The 22,550-nt window shown below is 37.4% G+C and overlaps 3 protein-coding genes across 3 annotated transcripts in view; 1 reads left to right on the top strand and 2 right to left on the bottom strand.

The window, feature by feature from the left end:
- LOC140147840 (protein SEC13 homolog) overlaps positions 1–22,550 on the bottom strand; it is a 35,524-nt gene that overhangs the window by 7,568 nt on the left and 5,406 nt on the right. The window contains exons 2-7 of the mRNA XM_072169597.1: positions 21,758–21,802; positions 19,523–19,638; positions 14,099–14,250; positions 13,264–13,394; positions 11,777–11,910; positions 10,309–10,486 (exon numbers count right to left, since the gene is read on the bottom strand). Of these exons, the coding sequence (XP_072025698.1) occupies positions 10,309–10,486; positions 11,777–11,910; positions 13,264–13,394; positions 14,099–14,250; positions 19,523–19,638; positions 21,758–21,802 (756 nt within the window). The remainder of the gene's footprint in view (positions 1–10,308; positions 10,487–11,776; positions 11,911–13,263; positions 13,395–14,098; positions 14,251–19,522; positions 19,639–21,757; positions 21,803–22,550) is intronic.
- On the top strand, positions 1,371–5,351 carry LOC140147793 (uncharacterized). Its single transcript, XM_072169539.1, has 2 exons — positions 1,371–3,289; positions 3,332–5,351. Exons 1-2 carry the CDS (start codon positions 1,387–1,389, stop codon positions 5,197–5,199), a joined length of 3,771 nt encoding a protein of 1,256 aa, XP_072025640.1. The 5' UTR covers positions 1,371–1,386; the 3' UTR covers positions 5,200–5,351.
- Positions 7,377–22,550, bottom strand: part of LOC140147839 (monoacylglycerol lipase ABHD6-like) — a 79,694-nt gene continuing 64,520 nt past the window's right edge. Inside the window, exon 10 of the mRNA XM_072169596.1 lies at positions 7,377–7,394. The gene's annotated coding sequence lies outside the window, so the exon portion shown is untranslated. The remainder of the gene's footprint in view (positions 7,395–22,550) is intronic.

Below are 22,550 nucleotides of genomic sequence, written 5' to 3'. Positions count from 1 at the left end.
CCAAATTTTGAAACCATCTTGTTTGTGAATCAGACAGTTTTTCATGATGGAACACAGATTGTACTCGTATCTTCTCCTGCTCTCACTTGTGATGATCTATTTCAATTCAGCAGCATCTGAAGTGAATGAAGCCAATGATACTCTAAGATGTCAAAATCAACATTTCGTTCTCTCGCGGAATGATACACTTACAATTCAGACGTATAAGAATGAAACATGCGACTATGTTGTGTCTTCCTCTGATAACCAAGGAATTACTGTGAATGTTCTTTGGTTGTCGTCTTGGTCCATTTTTGACTACTTCACCTTGGAAGAATCGGGAGCTGAATGCTTGAATCAATCTTTTGGCTGGATTGGATTTACGGCAGCAGAACCATGCACAATAGTTCTTAATTGCAGTACAGTTCATATCAATACGAGAGTGTCATCTGTTTTGGAAATACATGAAAGCAGTATGAATGCATCAACAAACAACTTGGAATTGACCAAATGGTTTGGTACAGGTAACCTTAGTGCGTTTCAAAACTTCAAGTTCTACCAGTGTAAAAATGTTCATATCGTTGATGAGATTTATCATATGCCATATTATGAAATTCTCGGTGTCACACTGCAGGAGTATAACCCATCTCTGAAGATTACATTACAAAGTGATCCGTATTTCAAACCTGATGAGCTACCTGGATTTCAACTTGACCTTCCAGACGATATAGTTTTAGCTGAATTTCCAGAATGTCCTATTGACTGCTTTTGTACCCTACGCTTCCAGATGTTTTTTATTGACTGTCCAGGTGGGTTTGTTAGCAAGAACATTCTTTTAGTAGACAGATCTCCTGCTTTGATTCTAGCGAACTTAACTGCTATAGACCTCTCTGCCAGAAAACTCACTCACGTTGAACCTCAATGCTTCCTCAATCGATCAGATGTTATCATTTTATTGTTGAGCAGGAATAAGATGACAAGAATCGGACCTGGTATTTTTGAAGGTTTAGAAAACACTCATACATTGGACTTGTCTTTCAACCAAATCACAAGCATAGAAGCTGGTTCGTTTTCACATTTGTACAAATTAAAACGATTACTGTTAAATGTAAATAAGCTAAAGTATATTTCACATAGTTGGTTAGATGGTTTAGGCGACGTACAGGTTCTGCATGTAGGTGGTAATGCTATTAAGGAAGTAGAACCAGATATATTTTCACAGATGCAAGGGTTAAAGATCCTGTCTTTACCTGACTGCCATTTGTCTCAATTGAGAAACCTTCCTAATGACCTGTTGTTGTTGGATATTGCAGCAAATATTTTCTCAAGCTTTCCCACAAATCTGCCAAAGAATTTAACCCATTTATCCTTAGAAGACAACCATCATTACACAAAGACCTTTTTTGCATGTTAATGAAGTTAGAGATATTAACTCTATCTAACAACCATATTGACTCACTACAATCAGATGTATTCAGAGATCTTCAACAACTGCAAGAGCTTGCACTGTATAGCAACAAACTCGGTGTGATACAAAGTGACCTTTTCAATAATTTGATAAAGCTAGAGATATTAAGTCTGTATGAAAATAACATTGAATTGTTACCATCAGGTGTATTCAGAGATCTTCATCAATTGCAAGAGCTTGATCTGTCTGAAAACAAACTCGGTGTGATACAAAGTGACCTTTTCAATAGTTTGACAAAGCTAGAGATATTAATTCTGAGAAACAATAGTATTGAATCATTACCAACAGATGTGTTCAGAGATCTTCATCAATTGCAAGAGCTTGATCTGTCTGAAAACAAACTTGGTGTGATACAAAGTGACCTTTTCAATAGTTTGACAAAGCTAGAGATATTAATTCTGAGAAACAATAGTATTGAATCATTACCAACAGACGTGTTTAGAGATCTTCACCAATTGCGAGGGCTTGATCTGTCTGAAAACAAATTCAATATGATACAGAGTGACCTTTTTTATAGTTTGACAAAGCTAGAGATATTAAGTCTGTATGAAAATAACATTGAATCATTACCATCAGGTGTATTCAGAGATCTTCATCAATTGCGAAAACTTTACCTGTACGACAACAAACTCAATGTGATACAAAATTACCTTTTCAATAATTTGCTGGAGCTAGAGATATTAGATCTGTATGAAAATAACATTGAATTGTTACCATCAGGTGTATTCAAAGATCTTCATCAATTGCAAGAGCTTTACCTGTACGACAACAAACTCAATATGATACAAAGTGACCTTTTCAATAGTTTGACAAAGCTAGAGATATTAATTCTGAGTAACAATAGTATTGAATCGTTACCATCAGGTGTATTCAGAGATCTTCATCAATTGCGAGAACTTTATCTGAATGGAAACAAACTCAATGTGATACAAAGTGACATTTTCAATAGTTTGACAAAGATAGAAATATTAAGTCTGCATAAAATAAACACTGAATCATTACCAGCAGGTGTATTCAGGGATCTTCATCAATTGCAAGAGCTTGCACTTTCTGATAACAAACTCAATATGATACAAAGTGACCTTTTCAATAGTTTGACAAAGCTAGAGATATTAAATCTGAATAAAAATAACATTGAATCATTACCATTAAGAGTGTTCACAGATCTTCATCAATTGCGAGAGCTTTATCTGTATAGCAACAAACTCAGTGTGATACAAAGTGACCTTTTCTATAATTTGACAAAGCTAGAGATATTACAGTTGAGGAACAATAGTATTGAATCATTACCATCCGGTGTATTCAGAGATCTTCAACAATTGAAAGAGCTTTGGCTGTATGAAAATAAACTCAATGTGATACAAAGTGACCTTTTCTATAATTTGACAAAGCTAGAGCTATTACAATTGAGTAGCAATAGTATTGAATCATTACCATCCGGTGTATTCAGAGATCTCCATCAACTGCAAGAGCTTTGGCTGTATGACAATAAACTCAATGTGATACAAAGTGACCTTTTCTATAATTTGACAAAGCTAGAGATATTACAATTGAGTAACAATAGTATTGAATCATTACCATCCGGTGTATTCAGAGACGTTTGTCTATTGCGAGAGCTTTACCTGTATTACAACAAACTCAATGCAATACAAAGTGACCTTTTCAGTAATTTGATAAAGCTAGAGATAGTAAGTCTACATGACAATAACATTGTATCGTTACCATCAAGTGTATTCAGAGATCTTCATCAATTGCAAGAGCTTGGTCTGTCTGAAAACAAACTCGGTGTGATACAAAGTGAACTTTTCAATAGCTTGACCAAGCTAGAGATACTAAGTTTGAGTAACAATGAAATTGAATCATTACCATCAAGTGTATTCAGAGATCTTCATCAATTGCAAGAGCTTGGTCTGTCTGAAAACAAACTCGGTGTGATACAAAGTGAACTTTTCAATAGCTTGACAAAGCTACAGATACTAAGTTTGAGTAACAATGAAATTGAATCATTACCATCAAGTGTATTCACAGATCTTCATCAATTGCAAAAGCTTTTCCTGTATGACAACAAACTCAATGTGATACAAAGTAACATTTTCAATAATTTGACAAAGCTAGAGATATTAGGTCTGAATGAAAATACCATTGAATCGTTACCATCAGGTATATTCAGTGATCTTCATCAATTGCGAGCGCTTTACCTGTATGATAACAAAATCAGTGTGATACAAAGTGACCTTTTCAGTGGCTTGACAAAGGTAGAGAAATTAACACTGGATACCAATGAAATTGAATCCTTGCCTTCTGCTCTTTTTAAAGACCATAAAAACTTAAAGGTACTTGGTTTGGATCACAACAGGTTGACTGAAATACCAAAAGATGCTTTCCACCAATTCAATGGAATGCCTTTACAGGTATTAATTATCAGTTCAAACAAACTGGTTGCACTTTATCCATATCAGTTTGCAAATTTGACAGATTTAATAGTTCTAGACCTTTCATATAATGAATTGGAACAAATTCACAGTAAAGCATTCTCTGGTTTAACCAACTTGAAATATCTAGACCTTGCAAATAATAATCTAACAAAAATAACAAAGAATTCTTTTGTGGGATTGAGTCTGCAAAATAATAGTTACATCAAAGTAGACAGCCCAGCCACATGTTGTTTTCTTGAAACGATAAGTCAGTCTAAATGCGTTCCAAGAAATAAGAAATCTCCTTACTTAACATGTAAGCAGTTACTCCCATCTACAGCAGTTAAATGTTGTACATGGATTTTTGGCTTTTGTGCATTGTTTGCTAACATTGTGGTGTTTATGTGGGGATGTGAACAAATGAAGTCTAAATCAGCAGATGAAAAGGAAGTGAAACAAGTTATTTTTATCACAAATTTAGCGCTGGCAGACTTACTTATGGGTGTGTATTTGTTAATTATTGCATCTGTCGATCAATACTATAGTGAATATTTTCCCTCATTCGCTAAACATTGGAGAAACAGTGCACTTTGCAAATTTGCGGGATTCCTATCAGTCCTATCAAGCGAAGCATCACTTCTCTTTCTAACCCTTATAGCTGTCGATAGACTTTGGGCGTTTCGAAAAATCTTTATAATACGAAGGCTATTTGGCAAAATGACACAAGTATTGATGACAGCATTTGTATGGGTTACTGCTTTTGTATTAAGTGTTGTAACTATTTTCTTACAAGATGAGAAATTGTTTCAATTTTCTGATGTGTGTATTGGTTTACCATTGGCTAAAACTAAAATATATGAGGACTACTATGAGAATAGTACAATATCATACAACTTTGACAGGACAGATGAACATCTTCTGTTACAAACATTTAAAGAAATTAGCTCAAAGCTAGAAAACTATTTCTCAATTGGACTTTACCTTGGGCTTAACTTTCTGTTGTGTTTGTTGATTGCAATTTGTTACATACTCCTATTTGTGCATATTTGTAAATCTGGATTCTCCTTGCTCAAAACTGATTTGAAAATGGCCATTAAAATGGGGGCTATCACACTGACTGACCTCATGTGTTGGCTTCCCATTGTTGTCTTGGGTATTCTAGCACAGACTGGAGTAAAAGAACTTCCCCCTGAATGGTTTGCGTGGATCACAGCATTTACTTTACCAATTAATTCTGTACTTAATCCATTTCTGTATGCTACTGTAGATCGTGTGTCAAATCATTTTGTAGATAGGTTACGGCCAAATAATTATAATGAAATGGAGACAATGCTGTAGTCCATTTCATTGATTTCATAATTTGTTTTCAGGGTTGCCAAAAGATTTCAGCCCGAATCGCGGGTCAAATAATCGAAAAGTCGCCCAATTTTTCTCTTTACCATTGGTTTCTATGGGGCAGGAAACTATCGGAAGTCGCGGGAGCCAATGTTGAAAAGTCGCCCAAATTTTTTCTTAACCATTGGTTTCTATGGAACAGGAAATTGTCAAAAGTCGCGGAAAAAATCTTCAAAAGTCGCCCAATTGGGCTACCAAATCGCGGGTTTGGCAACCCTGTTTGTTTTACCAGTATGACTCTCCCAAAAGATTACAGAAGTATTAAGGGGGTAGAGTTTTGAACTTACTTTTTGCAACTATTGCGACGTTGCGTCTGGAACCACCAGACTTCATCAGGCAACTGACCCGTTGGACTGGTCACGTGAAGGACAAGCAACCGAAGGACAAACGCTCAAACTTAGTGTACGGGGTTGTGTGCGGTGATACCGATTGCTCTGCGGCTTATGTTGGAAAAACCAAACAGGCGTTAAAAACCCGCATTGGTCAACATAGAAGACCAAGTACCAACAAAGCACAAAACTCTGCTGTTTACCGCCATTTAAAGGACACTGGACACTCAATTAAGAACGAGGAAGTCGTTATTCTTGATAAGGAGGAACAATGGCATAGGAGAGGCATAAAAGAAGCCATTTGGGAACGCATTGAGCAACCGTCACTGAACAAAACAAAAAGGGGACTCCGCTTCAATTTATCTCATGCATGGGACCAGGCCATCGGGTCGATACCTAGCCGTCTATCACGTGACCAGCCCGGGGGGGCCACTGTAGTGGTGAAGGGGGGGTATCAGGCGCGTCCATAAATTCACGTAAAAAGGGTATTTTTTTTTTTTTTTGCACGTTACGTACGTAACGTGAATAGGGTATCAAATTCTTGTAAAATTCGTGTAAAAGGGTATGTTTTTGGAGCTCTTACGTACTTAGGGTAGTTTTACCAAGTTTGAGATTTTGTGCTTTCTCCTTCATTCTTGAAAAGTGAAAGAAAAATCTGCGGTCTTTTCTCCCCACTTCCATGTTCAATGCTACACCCCAAAAGCCAGCCTTCAGCTGTCCGCGATGACAGATCCCTACTGGCCCAGCTAGCATACTAAACATGAGGTCCCCGGACAAGGTCACAACCTGGCCAGAACATACAACCAATCAGCATGCGTTATGCCTTTTTCTTAACTGTGGAGTCAATATGAGGAAATATATAAGAGACTTTCCAATTGGCTGAACCTCTTTAAACTCAACCAGGGAGATGCAACCACGAACTTTGTAAACAAGCTGTGTGAACGAACTTTTGACATGTGTTTCATTTTACCGGGGTATTTACAAACACGCCGATTGAATAATTTGGAACTATTTGCTGGCTTTCCTTTAATATAAATCAATGAGTTTCAGGATTGGTTGGATTTACCACTAAATCCAGCATGATAATTAATGCTCTAGGATGTTTTAAGGGTGGTCTTAACCCTGGAATTATGGAAACTTTCGGGCTTCATAACTGCTAAATTATTAGTCTAAAGAATATAAAAGTATACATTTTTATACTGGAAATGACTTGCTGAATTCATCTGTGAGGTCCAATTTGGGCCAAAATGCTCATTTTGGAGAAAATCCCAAAAACGGGTTTTTGGCCCAAATTTTTGTGCAACGTAACAAAAAAAATGTTTGGCCAAAAATTTTTTTATTAATTTTTAAAAACTAGATAAAAATATCTAGGGAGCGTTTTTTTATTTTTTTGAATTTTGACCAACTTTGAGAAATTTGCACCAAAAATGGTAAAAAATGCAAAATTTTCAAAAAATCATAAAAAGCCTGATTTTCTACTTCAAATTTCAAATATTTTTGGTGAAGTTGGTCAAAATTCAAAAAAAATGAAAAAACGCTCCCTAGATATTTTTATCTAGTTTTTAAAAATTAATAAAAAAATTTTTTGGCCAAACTATTTTTTTTTCACGTTGCACTTAAAATATTTGGGCCAAAAACCCGCTTTTTGGGATTTTTTCCAAAATGAGCATTTTGGCCCAAATTGGACCTCACAGATGAATTCATCAAGTCATTTCCATTCTAAAAATGTATACTTTTATATTCTTTAGACTAATAATTTAGCAGTTATGAGGCCCCGAAAGTTTTCATAATTCCAGGGTTCAGACCAACCTTAAATGGAGACAAAATTAGGAAATAGACCAAGCGAGACTGGCCGTGTTTGTCTTCCAACTTCATAATGTATGGTTTGCAATCGCCATGGTCGTCATTTGCGTTGGACTTGCAGTTCAAAATCATTCTCTTGAAATGTGGAGAATTGGGTACATCCCAATCCCAAAAAATAAATTCTAATATTTCAATCCAAAGGGTTGGACCTGTGATCCAAAAAGGGGAAATTATTGGCACAAAAATCTTGAGAATATTGGACATACGGCATGACCTTTGAGGTAAGCTTTAACATGTTTCTTGAACCAGACTCTGGCTATGCAGAGCCGCCGGCACATCGACAAAAAGCTCCTGAAGGCAGCAACTTCTTATTTAGGGTTAAAAGTACCTATTTCTGTGTGTTTATACACTTGTTTAGTGGTAATAATTGCATAAATTACTTGTTTAGGGTTGGGTGAAAGACAACTACTTGTTTAGGGTAGCAAATCGTGCTACTAATACTTGTTTAGGGGTGAAAATTTCAGTCTGAGAAATACTTGTTTAGGGTGCTTTTTGAGAGTCCACGGACGCGCCTGATACCCCCCTTCACCACTACAGTGGCCCCCCCGGGGTGACCAGTCCAACGGGTCAGTTGCCTGATGAAGTCTGGTGGTTCCAGACGCAACGTCGCAATAGTTGCAAAAAGTAAGTTCCAGTATTAGATTTAATTCCAAAACTCTGTTTGAAACTACTGGATGACTAAGAACATTCACTCATTTATTAAGGGGGTACTACACCCCTGGCCAATTTCGTGCCTATTTTTGCATTTTCCTCAAAAATTATAGCACATTGGTGACAAAGTAAGATATGTATATTATAGAGGCAAGGACTACAACTACTGTACTGAAAATTCAGCAACTCAAAGCAAGTAATTATTGATTTATTGATCAAATATTGGTTTTCCTCAACTGTTGTCTGTGCTGAAATAAAATTTCCAGTGCAGTAGTTGTAGTCCTTGCCCCTATAATATACATATCTTACTTGTCCCCAATGTGCTATAATTTTTGAGAAAAATGCAAAAATAGGCACAAAATTGGGCAGGGGTATAGTACCCCCTTAAACATGTATATACAATACAAGTTTGCTGCTATTTCTAAATGATAAAGTAAAATTACTACTTGGCAATGAAAAGTATGATATGACGGCAATAAATTGTACATAATACAAAGATAAAAGTTAAGTGGTATTGTAAGCGCCAATTTAGCATTTCTAATTGTTGTTGACGCCTCTCTTGGTGGTGTAGCAAAATCAAGATGGATTCGATCCTGGTCAATTTACATTAATTTTACCATGAAAACACAACAGGTTTTACATCATTAAATCATCTTTAAATCATTTGTTATGACTATGAAAAGGAAGAAGATGAAGATTTGAATAACAAGATTCTACCAGCAAAAGATAGGTGCATGATGTTGTATCAAGTTTTATTAAGGTGTTTCTCATGTGTCAATTTTATCACACGTAAAAGCCATACAAGCTGTGTCCATCCAGGTGGGGATTGTCGTCTGCAAATGATCAGAACTAACTTATGCCATAAATCTTGCAAAATTAGGTGATTTATGTAAATTTGTCTTTGTCTTTAACTAAGTTTCTAGCATTTTAAAGAAGTAAAAAGTTTGCATACAAATGAGTCAAAATGTATTAAAAATTTGTTTTAAGAAAACGATGATGTATACAAAATCCATGTTGATAATTATAAATATACTATATGAGTAATAATCTAACTTAATACTTTTTGTGTTATTCCTCATTGGATGTTGTGTCATATTTTCCCGAAAATGATCTGAAAATGTCTGCCTTACACTTTATCATGAAAAACATTAAAAAACGTTTTTTTTCCAATTTCTGGAGAAAAAAATCTTGAGCCCATTTCCGGAATTCCGAGAATTTCCGGAAAACTTACACCTCTGATACAGATATATTTGGACTGGATAGTGTCTCCATTTAACATTTGTGACCCGTTACAGCAAAAGGTACTTTAAGTCGGAAGCTACATATTCCTCATTTTACTAGTGCCAAATGCATTCTAAACCAATCATTAATCCTATTGTTGTAGGGGATGATAAGCTTGTGCCTGTCTATAGAATTGTTTGTTATGGCTAATCCCTGTTCAAGTGGCATGAGTGATGGGTTACAAAAGCATTGTATTATATTTGTATAGGTATGTATTAGCCACCCACTAACAATGAGAGGACATTCTTGAACCTCGTTGACTTGGAGATGATTTGAAATGACCGCCACTTCAGATTGTCATTATTGTTTGATATTTTCTGCCAACAATATGGAAAAACAGACACAAGTAGCAGCCGACATAAGGTACCTTTTGCCGTAACGGGTCACATTTGTTCAGGCGACACACAAACTGGACAATATTTTACAAGTTGTTACGCAACAACAAGCTTTCCCTCCATTGTCAGAGGAAGGTTGAGGGATAGCTATGGAACAGCCAAGTTATGACAAGACTCTGACTGACAGAATAAGTGATTATAATCAAGGACAGAATTCAAAAGACTAGTTTGCATTTGACGTCATCTGTGAATCAAACTCGGGCATGGTTTATTTCGTGATGAATGAGTTTCTGAATGCTGCGGTGAAATGGCATACCTTATGGTTAATTTTGCACCTTCATAATTTACAAACTATCTCAAAAGTTAGGTCTTAGTAATAGCAAACTTTCTTTCCTGAAGGCACTGTGTCAACAATGCCTACAAAAGTTGCCTTTTACTTTGTAAAAGTACCGTAGTTTTTCACCATTTTCTACAATTCCTTTTCTCCGTTCGGCACCATGTGATTGGCAGACGACGTCAGACGCAAACTAGTCTTTAATTCTGTGTCAGAATATAAGACAATATAAATGCAGACAATCCTTTTTGATACATACCTTTGGTGTCCATGATGATGAGTTCTCATCACTGGTCCATATGATAACCCTGCCATCTTGTGAGCAGCTTGCTATTGTACTATGTGGTAGGCCTATAGAGGGCGCCCATGCTACATCTCGTACCCAATCACTGTGTGCTTCTAATTTGTGTTCCTCCTTCCACTCACCATTTTCTTCTCTGAAATCCAATTTGGAACATAGTCAAGTCATTAATTTACACTGTAAACACATTCAGTGAATGCACTGTACATACTTCACTTAATTACTGATTACCCCCTGGGGCCTATGAAGTCAGTCACTTTTTGAGGGGTTGCATTAATCACTGAACTTTAAATGAATATCTCCACCTGAGATGAGTCTGGTATTTATTCCTAGCTATTATGTAAAAAGAGACACATGTAGCATCCGACAATTGCATCATTTTGATATGGATGTACACAAATGTGGTGTAAGCAAGAAGCTTTACTGATTTGGTAATTTTATTCAGACATTTGACAGAATTTAGTTGTGTAAAGTAAGTTCTCACCTTATTTTAGGAGAGGGGTTCTAATTAGGTTGAATACAGTACATGTGTTTCATATAAAGATGAAGACTTTAACCTGTGCTTCATGACATAAATTTACCATGCATTTAGATACAGCTATTTAAATAGCAGTCTGTCATTGATGGTATTCATTTTATGCCTTTTATGTGTATTTTTAAGGGCTCATATTGAAATTCCCTTACACAGGAAGGTGTGCGCCATCCTGTGCTAGCCTTCTTTGTTAAAATCCTGGGCAGGGTGTATCACTGATGCATATAATCCATCCGCTTTTATGACCGAGCTTTCCTGAGGCGCGCTTAGCGAGGGGAATCCTGCCTTCTTTCTGTGTGAAAACGTGGTAGCGTATTTCAATATGAGCCCTAAATACATGTTTGTTTATCTGTGATGTATACTGGGCAGCAAGGGAGAACAGTGCTGGTCACCGATTGCTTGTCCCAGGTTAAAGAAGAAATAAATAAATAAATAAAAAATCGATCACAACACTGTAATGAAGGTGACTGACCACAACCTTGTATACTTCAGCCACTCCATCTAAACAGATTTAAAAATTCTGCCTATTAGATACAGCTATGACATACTATCTATGTACTGACCAATAAACAGCCCTATTAGCACACAAGGCCAGTGATCACTTATCAGTCATGTTGTATACACATACATGTAATATAGAGATGTGCAGAACATTGAGATGGGTTTACACCGGTGTGTGCCAGAGATTATACCAGCTGTGAATCGGGCCAGACGGGACCATTATCAATTAGTGAGCAATTTGTAATTTTGGCCCATTTCTGTTTAGACAGAGTGAGTGAGTGACCAATGGTACAAAATACACACACTGCATAGGTGATACCCACTGAGACACTACTTCCAAAATCAAATCACGCACCCACACACCGAGGACTATTAATAATTCAATATACTTACTTCCATATTTTGACAAGGTTATCACATCCTCCTGTTACAAATCGTTTTGATGGTGTTACTTTCTGAGCTGACGGTGGTTCTATCAATGAGCCTGGCTCAACAGCTGCAGCCCAACTCACTGCATTACACCCAATCTAAGCAAATATAAGATAAAAACCATGCAAGTGTAAAATATAGAGGAAAAGATATCAACCTACAGCAATAAAATACATGTACCAACAGATGAACAGATATACCACTGTCCTATGTCTTACACCCAAATAATGTGTCCCAGGCAGTAAAAACATAAATAATGAGTAAGACCCCAGCCAAACCCATTATTTACACATTTTTACTGCCGAGGACATATTATTTGGGATTTCTATTCTTTTCCCACAAAAATAGTGTGATTCAAAGAAAAAGTATTACTTTGTCGACCAAATATTTGAAGTTGTTTACATGAAAGTAAATCGTGTACATGTATTCACAGCACAAGTTACAGTGTGTATTACGGGAAAGAAAATGTATGGGTAACCCCTTCATAATGCTCTGCATAGCAGAGTCGGAAATTCTGCAAGAATCCATTCTCGCAAAGATTCTCATCAACAAAATTGCAAGAATCTAAATGGATTCTTGTAATATTTTAATTTATCATACAAAGTTATATGGCGAGAATCCATGGATTCCACTGGGAGAATGCAAAAGGATTCTCGCGCTTGTTGCAAATTTCTGACCCTGCATAGAATGTGCATGTTGTGCACCAAGAAATATGGTGCTTATATGTGACATGATCAAGGGGAATTAGTCACATGTCGACCCTGGTCGAAAATAAGTTTTACTTGTGTTTCTAAAGAGAACATTTAGAGCTTTCAGAAACTGAAAACCCCATGTTGATATGACTTTTCTTTGCGAAGTTTATCAATCGCCGAAAACAATATAAAACAAAAGAATTTTGACACTTTCTTTGCCAATATCTCAAAATCAATATTAGCGACATCCAACTCATTTCCCTTGATCGTGTCACATGTCACCTGCTACCACGGAATGAGCATTAATTAAGTCCCAAGTTGGTAGTTTCAAGACATCCAGGCTGCTGAGTTGATGTTCTGTGTTTGCCATGATCCTGCACAAGGCAGCAGTATGTCCTTCGTGAATGGCCCATTGTGTTCCTGTCCACAAAGGACACATATAGATGTACCACCGGCTTGAACCATGCTTGAACAGGTGCGTATGAAACAAATAACACCAACGCAGTAGCCAGGATGTCTTGAAACTACCAACTTTATACCAACTTTATATATTATGCTCATTTTGTGGTAGCAAGTCCACAGGAAGTGCTTACAGAAGGACACTATTAAAGGTTGAATACAACAACTTTTTGTGTGAAAAATATACCTACAGCTACTTGCTCCTTTCACTGTCATGTTTCTAAAAAGTGGTGAAGGGCAAAGCATTTGCAGCTTTCAAAATCATTACATAACCTGTACGTTACATCTTTGTTGACTTACCGCATGTGCATCCTTAATCTTCTGTGAGTCCCATTTCCCATCTGTGTGTGTGAGCACCGATACTGTCGCGTCTGATGAGGCGCAGGCTAATATTAAACCAAATTCATGGGGAGCCCACTGCACTGAGTTAACTGAAATTATGCAGTTGGAAAAAGATAGTTAAAATGTGGCTGACTTGGTACAGAATGTACAGAAAATGATTAAAATGATGAAGCAAATATCAAGCAAAATCAAAAATTGGTGTCAAAAATGTACAATTGTGACAATGTTCCACACTCGCAACCTCGGTCAACATTAGTTGAAATCCTTCATTACTTCTGCTCCAATATTTTTGCTATCCTGTCATAATCATGAACCATGGAAGACATGCAGGATTACCTGAATGGGCGACTCCATTTGAAATCTACACCCCCTGTGGGAAATTATGGTAATGTCTTCCAATAGGGACTGTATGGATTTCAACTGGAATAGCCTAATCTATTGTTTTTGAATGATGCCGTCAGATGATCAGTCGGTCTGATGAAGCATCCAGGACGGGAAATATTGCTACTCCAAAATGGAAGTCCAGGAGATCAGATTAAAAGTTTATCCCCCTGAGCACTACCTACGGATCTAACATTCTCTCTGATTGGTCAATTACATGATATCTTCATTTTAATCACCAATCAGAATGGAGCTTTGCAAATAATTCACCCAAATTTTTTGTGTGGTGAAATTATTCTAACAATGTTGCTGATTGGTCCAATTGATAATGAAAACTTCTTTTTGACCAATAGGCAGGTAGTTCTCATGGGGATAAAATCAATACATAAAATCCTGTTGTTTTCCATCTTACCTGATGAATCATGATTGCTATATTCATAGAATTTCTCCCATGTCCCCGCATTCTCTTTCCATACAATAACTTTCCTGTCATACGAGCAGGAAGCTAAGATGTTACCGTACATAGGATGAGCCCAAGCAACCTGCCAAACAGGACCTTCATGCCTAAAAAGAATATCAACAATAATATAATGGATTTAGCTTCTATAATCAAAAATACTATCAGATGTTTTGTTCCTCCTTGTAGGATTTAAAATGAACAAAAATCAGAAAAGAATTACAAAACATGAAAGTGATAATTCGTATACCGTATTTCGTCAAATAGTCGCCCCCCCCCTCAAATAAACGCCCCCCCCCACCACTTTTTTTCAACCAAGATGTTTCAAAAATGCTGATATTTCCATGCTATCTTGTGTAGTAAGCTTACCAAGTTGCGCACATGGTCGATAATAGCGTCAATAATTGGCGAAAATCTGGATCAGAAACCCGGAAGTGAGCCAGAAGTCAGTGTTTCTAGTTCATAGTTTGTCATTTTAGCGTGTGTTTTTAGTTTACCTAATGATTTTAACGGGAATTATCGTTCTAAAATTGACCTTGAATAAACGCCCCCCTTGGGAAAATGTAACGCTTCGGGGCGTTTATTTGACTTAAATATGGTATATGAAAATATTTCCTGCTTTAAAATTAGCATATCTATAGCCCCTTTGCCAATTCTTGGCGGGGGACTAAAAAAATACGGGTGTTGTACATTCTTCAAAATTTAAACCAAGGAACCTCTTATATGTGTACAAAAATACTTTCATTTTACTTCTTGAATGAGACACATGCATCTGATTGAGTCAGTTCCTAAAATTCTTATGCATGCTGTACACAGCACAAAAGTTAGATTTCCTTGCACAAATCCAATCCAAATTTCCACAGCAAGGTGGAAATGGAGCCAACATTTCTGGGTCCATTATACCCTCAGGTTGAAATTTTTAAAGCTCAATCAAATTTCAGCCTGAACTGCTCTAGTTAAAGCCACTGCAAACCTCAACCAGTGGAGCAATAATAGTCAGTAGCAGGCACCGGTCGGGGGTAACCGGCACGGACCGGCGCCAACCTGCACTAAAAAAAAAATTAAAATATTAATTAAAAAATTTTTTTTTCCCACAAATGTTTTATTCATCATAAAAAGAGTAAAACAAGAGCACCAATGGCGCTGTGGCTCTCACGCTTTTTTGTGGGAAAGCAATTGTTCTTGGAGTCGAATCGCAACAGGTTGGTAGCTTTATGGAAAGGTTAGGTAGGTCGGTCAATTTTTTAAACCTTCAGTTTGAAAAAATCCCCCACAAATATTCAATACGGACCTTGAAACTCGATGCGGGGGTCACTCTTCCTCCGCCACATTATTATTTTTTGCCACATTATTATTTTTTGCAGCATTACTATTAGTTGCAAAATCTGAAAAAAATCATTATTGTGCAAATTACTACTGAACCAGCAAGAATAATTTGTTCTGCAAAATTTTAAAATCCCTTTTTTTAGTATTTGAAGCTTTCAACAACTATAGAAAGCCTTAGCAACTATTAGAATTCATCTAAACTGACCTCAGACGACCCCAAAATGACCTCCCAAAAATTTGGCTCTAAATGGTGACCTCAGATGACCCCGAAATGACCTTCCAAAAATTCGACTTCAAATGTTGACTGTACCCACCAAGTTTCATGCCCATACGACAGTTTTTAGTATTTGACCTCAGGTGACCCCTGGCTGACTCAAATGAGCTTCCAAAATTTGACTCTAAATGTTGACTGTACGCACCAAGTTTCATGCACATACAACAGTTTTTAGTAATTTGACCTCAGATGACCCCTGGATGACCCCAAAATACCCTTCCAAAAATTTGGTCCTAAATGTTGTCTGTACCCACCAAGTTTCATGCCCATACAACAGTTTTTGCTAATTTGACTTCAGATGACCCTGGATGACCTCTGGTGACCGTGACCCACTAACCAGTACAAACTTGTTCTGTAAAACCCCACAAAATTAGGCTCCAAATGTTGGCCGTACCCACCAAATGTTGGCTGTATCCAGTTTCATGTTCATACAACAGTTTTTTAGTAATATGACCTAAGATGACCCCTGGGTGACCCCAAAATGACCTTCCCAAAATTTTGATTCCAAATGTTGACTGTACCCACCAAGTTTCATGTCCATACGACAGTTTTTACTAATCTGACCTCAGATGACCCCTGGGTGACCCCAAAATGACCTTCCCAAAATTTTGATTCCAAATGTTGACTGTACCCACCAAGTTTCATGTCCATACGACAGTTTTGAGTAATTTGACCTCGGATGACCCCTGATGACCCCAAAATGACCTTCCCAAAATTTGACTCCAAATGTTGACTGTACCCACCAAGTTTCATGCCCATACAACAATTTTTAGTAATTTGTCCTCAGGTGACCCCTAGGTGACCCCGGATGACCTCAAAATGACCTTCCCAAAATTTGACCCCAAAGGTTGACTGTACCGGTGTACCCACCTAGTTTCATGCCCCTACGACAATTTTTAGTATCTTCCCAAAATTTGACTTTAAATGTTGACCCACCAAGTTTCATGCCCATACGAGTTTTTAGTAATTTGACCTCAGATGACCCCTGGGTGACCCCAGATGACCTTCCCACAATTTGACTCCAAATGTTGACTGTACCCACAGTTTCATGCCCCTACAACAGTTTTTGCAAATTTGACCTCAGATGACCCCTGGATGACCTCAGGTGACCTTGACCCACTAACCAATACAAACTTATGCTGGGGTCAAGATGCACCTAGAACCAGGGATCTATACGATGATTTTGTTTTTAGGGTGGATCACCGCATAGGCATTTTACACATAAAATACACGTAACCCACACACAACGCAATTGAATAACAGACCAGCAGTGCCGCTTGGTTACCAGTTGTTCTCATTTATGTAATCAGCAATTGGAGCCTACAAAATGTGGTGCATTTATAGTGTACGGTACTAACATGTGATATCGGGAATTGACACAAATTTTACGGTAAAAAAATCAGTCATACCCAGAAAGGATAAAATTCGAATTGAGAAAATATTGCATGTGTGACTTGTTCAAGTTGTTGTACTAAAGATAAGTTAAGAGGAACATGCTTCCCCTACTATGCTAGTCTGAGGTGCTCTGATGATATACTCTGACGATAACACTCCGATCGCCATGCAATCTAAGTTTTGTAGGCCAGTGGGACAACGGAATCACTACGTGAACGAGCTACTACTACACTAGTCTCTGAGAAAAGAGGCAGACACAGACAGACAAACAGATTCTAGTGAATTAAATAGGCCCTAGTGATGATCAGTTGTACTAGTAGCAACTACAAATTTCGAAAGTTGTCAGGGGTCAAACCCCACCATTTATATTTCCCCACACTTTTTAGACAGACACCCTTTTTATCAAAAATTGAACCCCCCACCCTTATGCCCGCCCTTATGCAGTGTTTGTGACCAAAACTTACAGCATAACAGCATTACTTTATCAAATTCGAAGACTGAACATCGGCGCTATCGCCGTTTCATACAGTCACTTCGGGTCCATTTTATCACTATCTGCGCCATCAATCCATTTCAGAATCCGAATTGATGCAGAATTTATCCTCATCTATCAAACAATCATGATTTTCTTATTCATCTGAAACATTTGCGACATATTTATGATATTAAATGTTGGCAAAACTGCATCACTGCAACTGCATCGAAAAGATACGACTTCAGATTGTTTATCATAAACACATGGGCAAATGATAAAGGGCTGAGATACCTGTGAGATCCTGAATACATGAATACGTCAGTCTATACTCTCTACACGGCCGCTGTGGTTCGGATCGCTCCACTTCTAGTGTGAGCGAGCGGCCAAAGCGGCTGATGTAGAGACTGAAAATTATATTCATTCATAAAACTCACGGCGCGTCGATTATACTACGGGTGACGTCGTATGAATTGAAAACATCAGCAAATAAATTTTTGACATTTCTTTCCAGATTTATGAAGAAAATATGAATGTTTTTCAACAGATCATCAAATTACTTTATTATATTTTTTTTTCAATTGGTAGCGTTACCCACACGCTTTATAATTATATATTGCTCCCACGCATTTTAGAAACCCACCCTTTATTCCGCAAAATTGTAATTTTTACCAGATTTTCAGAATTCCCAACCCACGCTGTAGAAAGCGTGCCAGACAAACAATGATAATGAATAGCCAGATGTGACCTTCGCTGTCGCGACGTTGTTTTCAGGGTTGTTAAACCCGCGATTTGGTAACCCAATTAGGCGACTTTTGAAGATTTTCCCGGGACAATTTCCTGCCCCATAGAATACAAAGGGTAAAGAAAAAATTGGCGACTTTTTCGATTATTTGACCTGCGATTCGGGCTGAATTTTTTTGGCAACCCTGGTTATTTAGCGTTAATTTAACTAAATTACTACGCCGCTGGTCTCTAAATATTTTGAAGTGTTGTCCCATGGTAATACAACTCCGAGAACCCAATAAACAATCTGGACAAAGGAATCATCCAATCACGTTTCTATCCATGTGAGATCATCACCGCAAAAATTCATGATAAAAGGTCACTTTCCCAAAGAAAAATAGTGCAATCCGTCAATTCCCGCCATGATCTCACAACTTAAATTACTCAGACCAAAATAATCTCTAGCGCATACAGGGAACCAAGCAAACGATAGAAATGACTTGTTTCTCATGACGACTTTTGACTTTTCTCACTTCAAAATAAGTACTTTCCCCACCCCAAATTCACTTCTAAAGGAGTGCAATCGATTGCTAAATAACTAAGCAAACCTTGGAACGTAATTTCAAAGCCAGATATCATACACAAAAGAAGCCTTAGCATAAAAAGCAAGAACGCAAGTGGCCAAAATATGTAGCAAAAATACAGTCCTCACTGACTGTAATGACTAAGGCTCACTAGCTACGCTAAGAGCCAAAAACAACAAAAAATTGGGGGTATACCCCCTAGCCCATTCCCCGATCCCTTGTGTTCGCTAAAAAGATTGTGCCCCGAGCCAGCCCTCTAATTGGATAGTAAAATTAGCCGGCACTCAACTTGGGCTAGCTTTAACCCTGGTCAGTAGTAACCAGCCTGTACCTCATGCTGACGTGCCCGATGCAGGTGCTGCTTGCTCACAAATTGGATATCACAAACAGAGGGGACTGAGTCAGTTCTAGGCCCGAATGAAAAGTTGAAGTCAATCTGTTAAAACAAAATTGGCCTCTACACCTCAGCCTCGGCTTATAATTGATCTTGTTTTTTGCTGGGGCCTACCTAGACCCACCTTATTTCAAGGCCTGTCATAATTGCTAGCTATGCAGATAATTTTGAGCTCCTTCAATCTAGTAAAATGATTCTGATAACTCACCCCCTGAGGTCGGCTATTAATGTTTGTTGACCACTTTTGACATCAAATATTTTCACGGCTCTATCAGATGAACAGGTGGCTAGCCTTATACCATAGTAATCCATTTGAGCATCATGCTGAAAATATATGAGAAATAAATAGTTAACAATCGATTACGGTACCGGTAATATTTTCTTCTAGGCCGTGTGTCCTGAACTCGCCACCCTTAGCTTTACATGACAAATATTATGATTTTTTACACCAACCGGGTTTCTAATTAGATTATTTCGACAAGCATCAACCCTAAACTAGCAAAAGTATACATTTTTGGAAAGCTGAAGGCATAAGCAATTCAAATATATACATTTCAACTCATTATACAGGGTGACCTGCAAGTTATACAGGGTGGAATAAAAATGATTTTGATAAAAAATGAGTCACTCAATGCATTGCTTATTACCAACTTACAGTAATAAACTGGAAGTAAACAACATTCATATGGTTAGAGGATATAGAGAGCCAACTGACTTTGGAAGAAACCAAAATCACAGCTGTTTGGTAATCTAGGAATATAGGGTGTCCCAAAGTATGTTAGATTTTTTTTACAATTCAACATATTTTGAACCTAAACATTTTCCCCCTAACCCATACAGAAAAAATATGTCCATATTTAGATTCCTCATCAAATTTCCCTTCAGAAAATCTATACTTTGACTATGATAGGATAAGTAATTAAAATTTTACAGTAACTTTTAGATTTTGAAGACATCTGCATTACTTACTACAGTGTTTAATATGACAACGGGTAGTTTTGTATGGAAAAGTTTGTATTTTCTAGACTAAACCAATCATAAATTATTAAAAACAATTAGTAGAATTGTTTAGCTGTAAGGCCATGAGTGTTTTAGATGCTAAATAGAGTCCAAATCCAATTTACAGCCTTTACAGAAGCAGATTACGCACTAAAATACCAATCCCATAGAGTTTGTGTGTACCACATCCCCCACCACCACATCCCCCACCACCGCCACCCTGCCCATTCTGAATTCTATGAAGGACAGTGTCAGTATTTAAAAAGTTCAAGTATTTCTTTTTACAGGGTTGAAAGTGCATTTTATTTAGCAATAAAATGAGACCACAAGCTTGACAATACCTTATTGCTTGACAGAGATATCATCATTTGTTTTGAGTCGACTTTGGCAAAATGTAACGTCGCCACCTTTTTTTGGTGGCGAACTCAAGACACACGACCTCTATCAACATGTACTTTTTTTAACTGGCACAAATGTGGATTGAGATTTAAAAAGAAAAGAGAAAAAAAAACAACTTTCATCTAAGGTATTTACACTGAGCAAAGTTCAACTTGTTTTTTGAAATCATGTCCAAGGACCAGCATAAATTAGTTTGTGTACATGTATGAATTCAATTCTGAATTTGCATTTAGAAAAGTCAATTTTGTTTGCCTGGTGTTAGCCGGAAATGCAATAACTGCAAGTCACTTGTAAACATAAATTCAACAATGTGTTCATTTACATGTACCATATTAATTCCAATAAGCGCCCAGGGTGCTTAACAAAGTCATTTTGGGTGGGCTCTTATTTTTAAACCTTGTTTACCTATTTTTTTTCGTAGGGGCGTTTATTAGAGACAAATTTACGTATGTTATAAAGGGTTGAGACATTCTAATAGTAATAGCTTTTCTGATGCAGAAAATGTATTGCAAGTTTACTTGTAGTCCTGCAGCAATTTCACTGTATCGACATCTATCTGTCACTTCAACATGAATGGCACCATTTAGCAAATTGAAAATACCCTGGGTGGGCGCTTATTGGGGCATGGGTGCTTATTGGAACGAATACGGTCCATTAAGGGGGTACTACACCCCTGGCCAATTTTGTGCCTATTTTTGCAATTTTCTCAAAAATTATAGCGCATTGGTGACAAGTAAGATATGTATATTATACTCAAGGTAAGTAGTTATTGATTTATTGATCAAATATTGGTTTTCCCTCATTTTTGACTGTAACTCCACAGCTGTTGTCTGTGCTGAAATAAAATTTCCAGTGCAGTAATTGTAGTGCTTGCCCCTATAATATACATATCTTACTTGTCACCAATGTGCTATAATTTTTGAGAAAAATGCCAAAATAGGCACAAAATTGGGCAGGGGTGTAGTACCCCCTTAAAGTTGTTATTAATAACAGTTCCTGGGATTTGTTATAGGAAGGAAAAACAAGAACCAAATATAAAACTTACAATCATGTCTTCATGAGCTGTATCTACGGAGCTGATTACCGACACCTGAAAAATATATTAAAAAACAAACAAGAAAATAGATCAACAGTGAGAGAACCTGCTTTGATTCTACATTTCAAAGCTGAATCGCATGCCCATCTCATTAAGTTCATACATCACATTCATGAATGTAATTCCCAACAATTTGTAAAATCATCTTCATTCCTTCAATTAGGTTTGACAGGTGAATTCAAATTTCAAATTGCATCATTTTATATCAGTTCGGGGGCACTGCTAATTCAAAGACGTCTCTGATATCAAAGACTCTTCAGTGCCGAGTCACCTGACAGTATCATAATTCAAAGACGTCTCATAAATCACATACTCCCTAGTCTCAAAACCCAGCCGCAAACGATATTGTGAACGTGAACTGGCGCAGCGGGAATAATTTTGCGAGTAGGCCTAATCAGCATGATCAGGGTTGTAGCTAGCCCAAGTGCCTGCTAGCTCCTGCTAATTTTACTATCCAATTTATGAATTAAATCGCGGGCTCGGGATACACTCTTTCTAGTGAACGTGAGAAATCGGAGAATGCTAAAAAAAATTGTTACTCTTTTTCATAACTTTGAGCTTAAATGCTGCAGAATAACTTTGCTCCCTCGACGACATTTTGCAGACTTTCAATTCTCCGGACACATCAAAACTGGTTATTTTCGAGCATATATTTTTTACAGATTTCCAACTGAGCCGCTGAATTTTAGTTTTAGGCCTATATGAACACTCGTGCTCAATAATTCCTCCAATTCAGCCTAAG

Source organism: Amphiura filiformis, chromosome 3, assembly GCF_039555335.1.
Source record: "Amphiura filiformis chromosome 3, Afil_fr2py, whole genome shotgun sequence".
Classification (NCBI taxonomy): Eukaryota; Metazoa; Echinodermata; class Ophiuroidea; order Amphilepidida; family Amphiuridae; genus Amphiura; species Amphiura filiformis.
The sequence above is the reverse complement of the archived record's forward strand: the minus strand, read 5'-3'. Positions and strand labels throughout refer to the sequence as shown.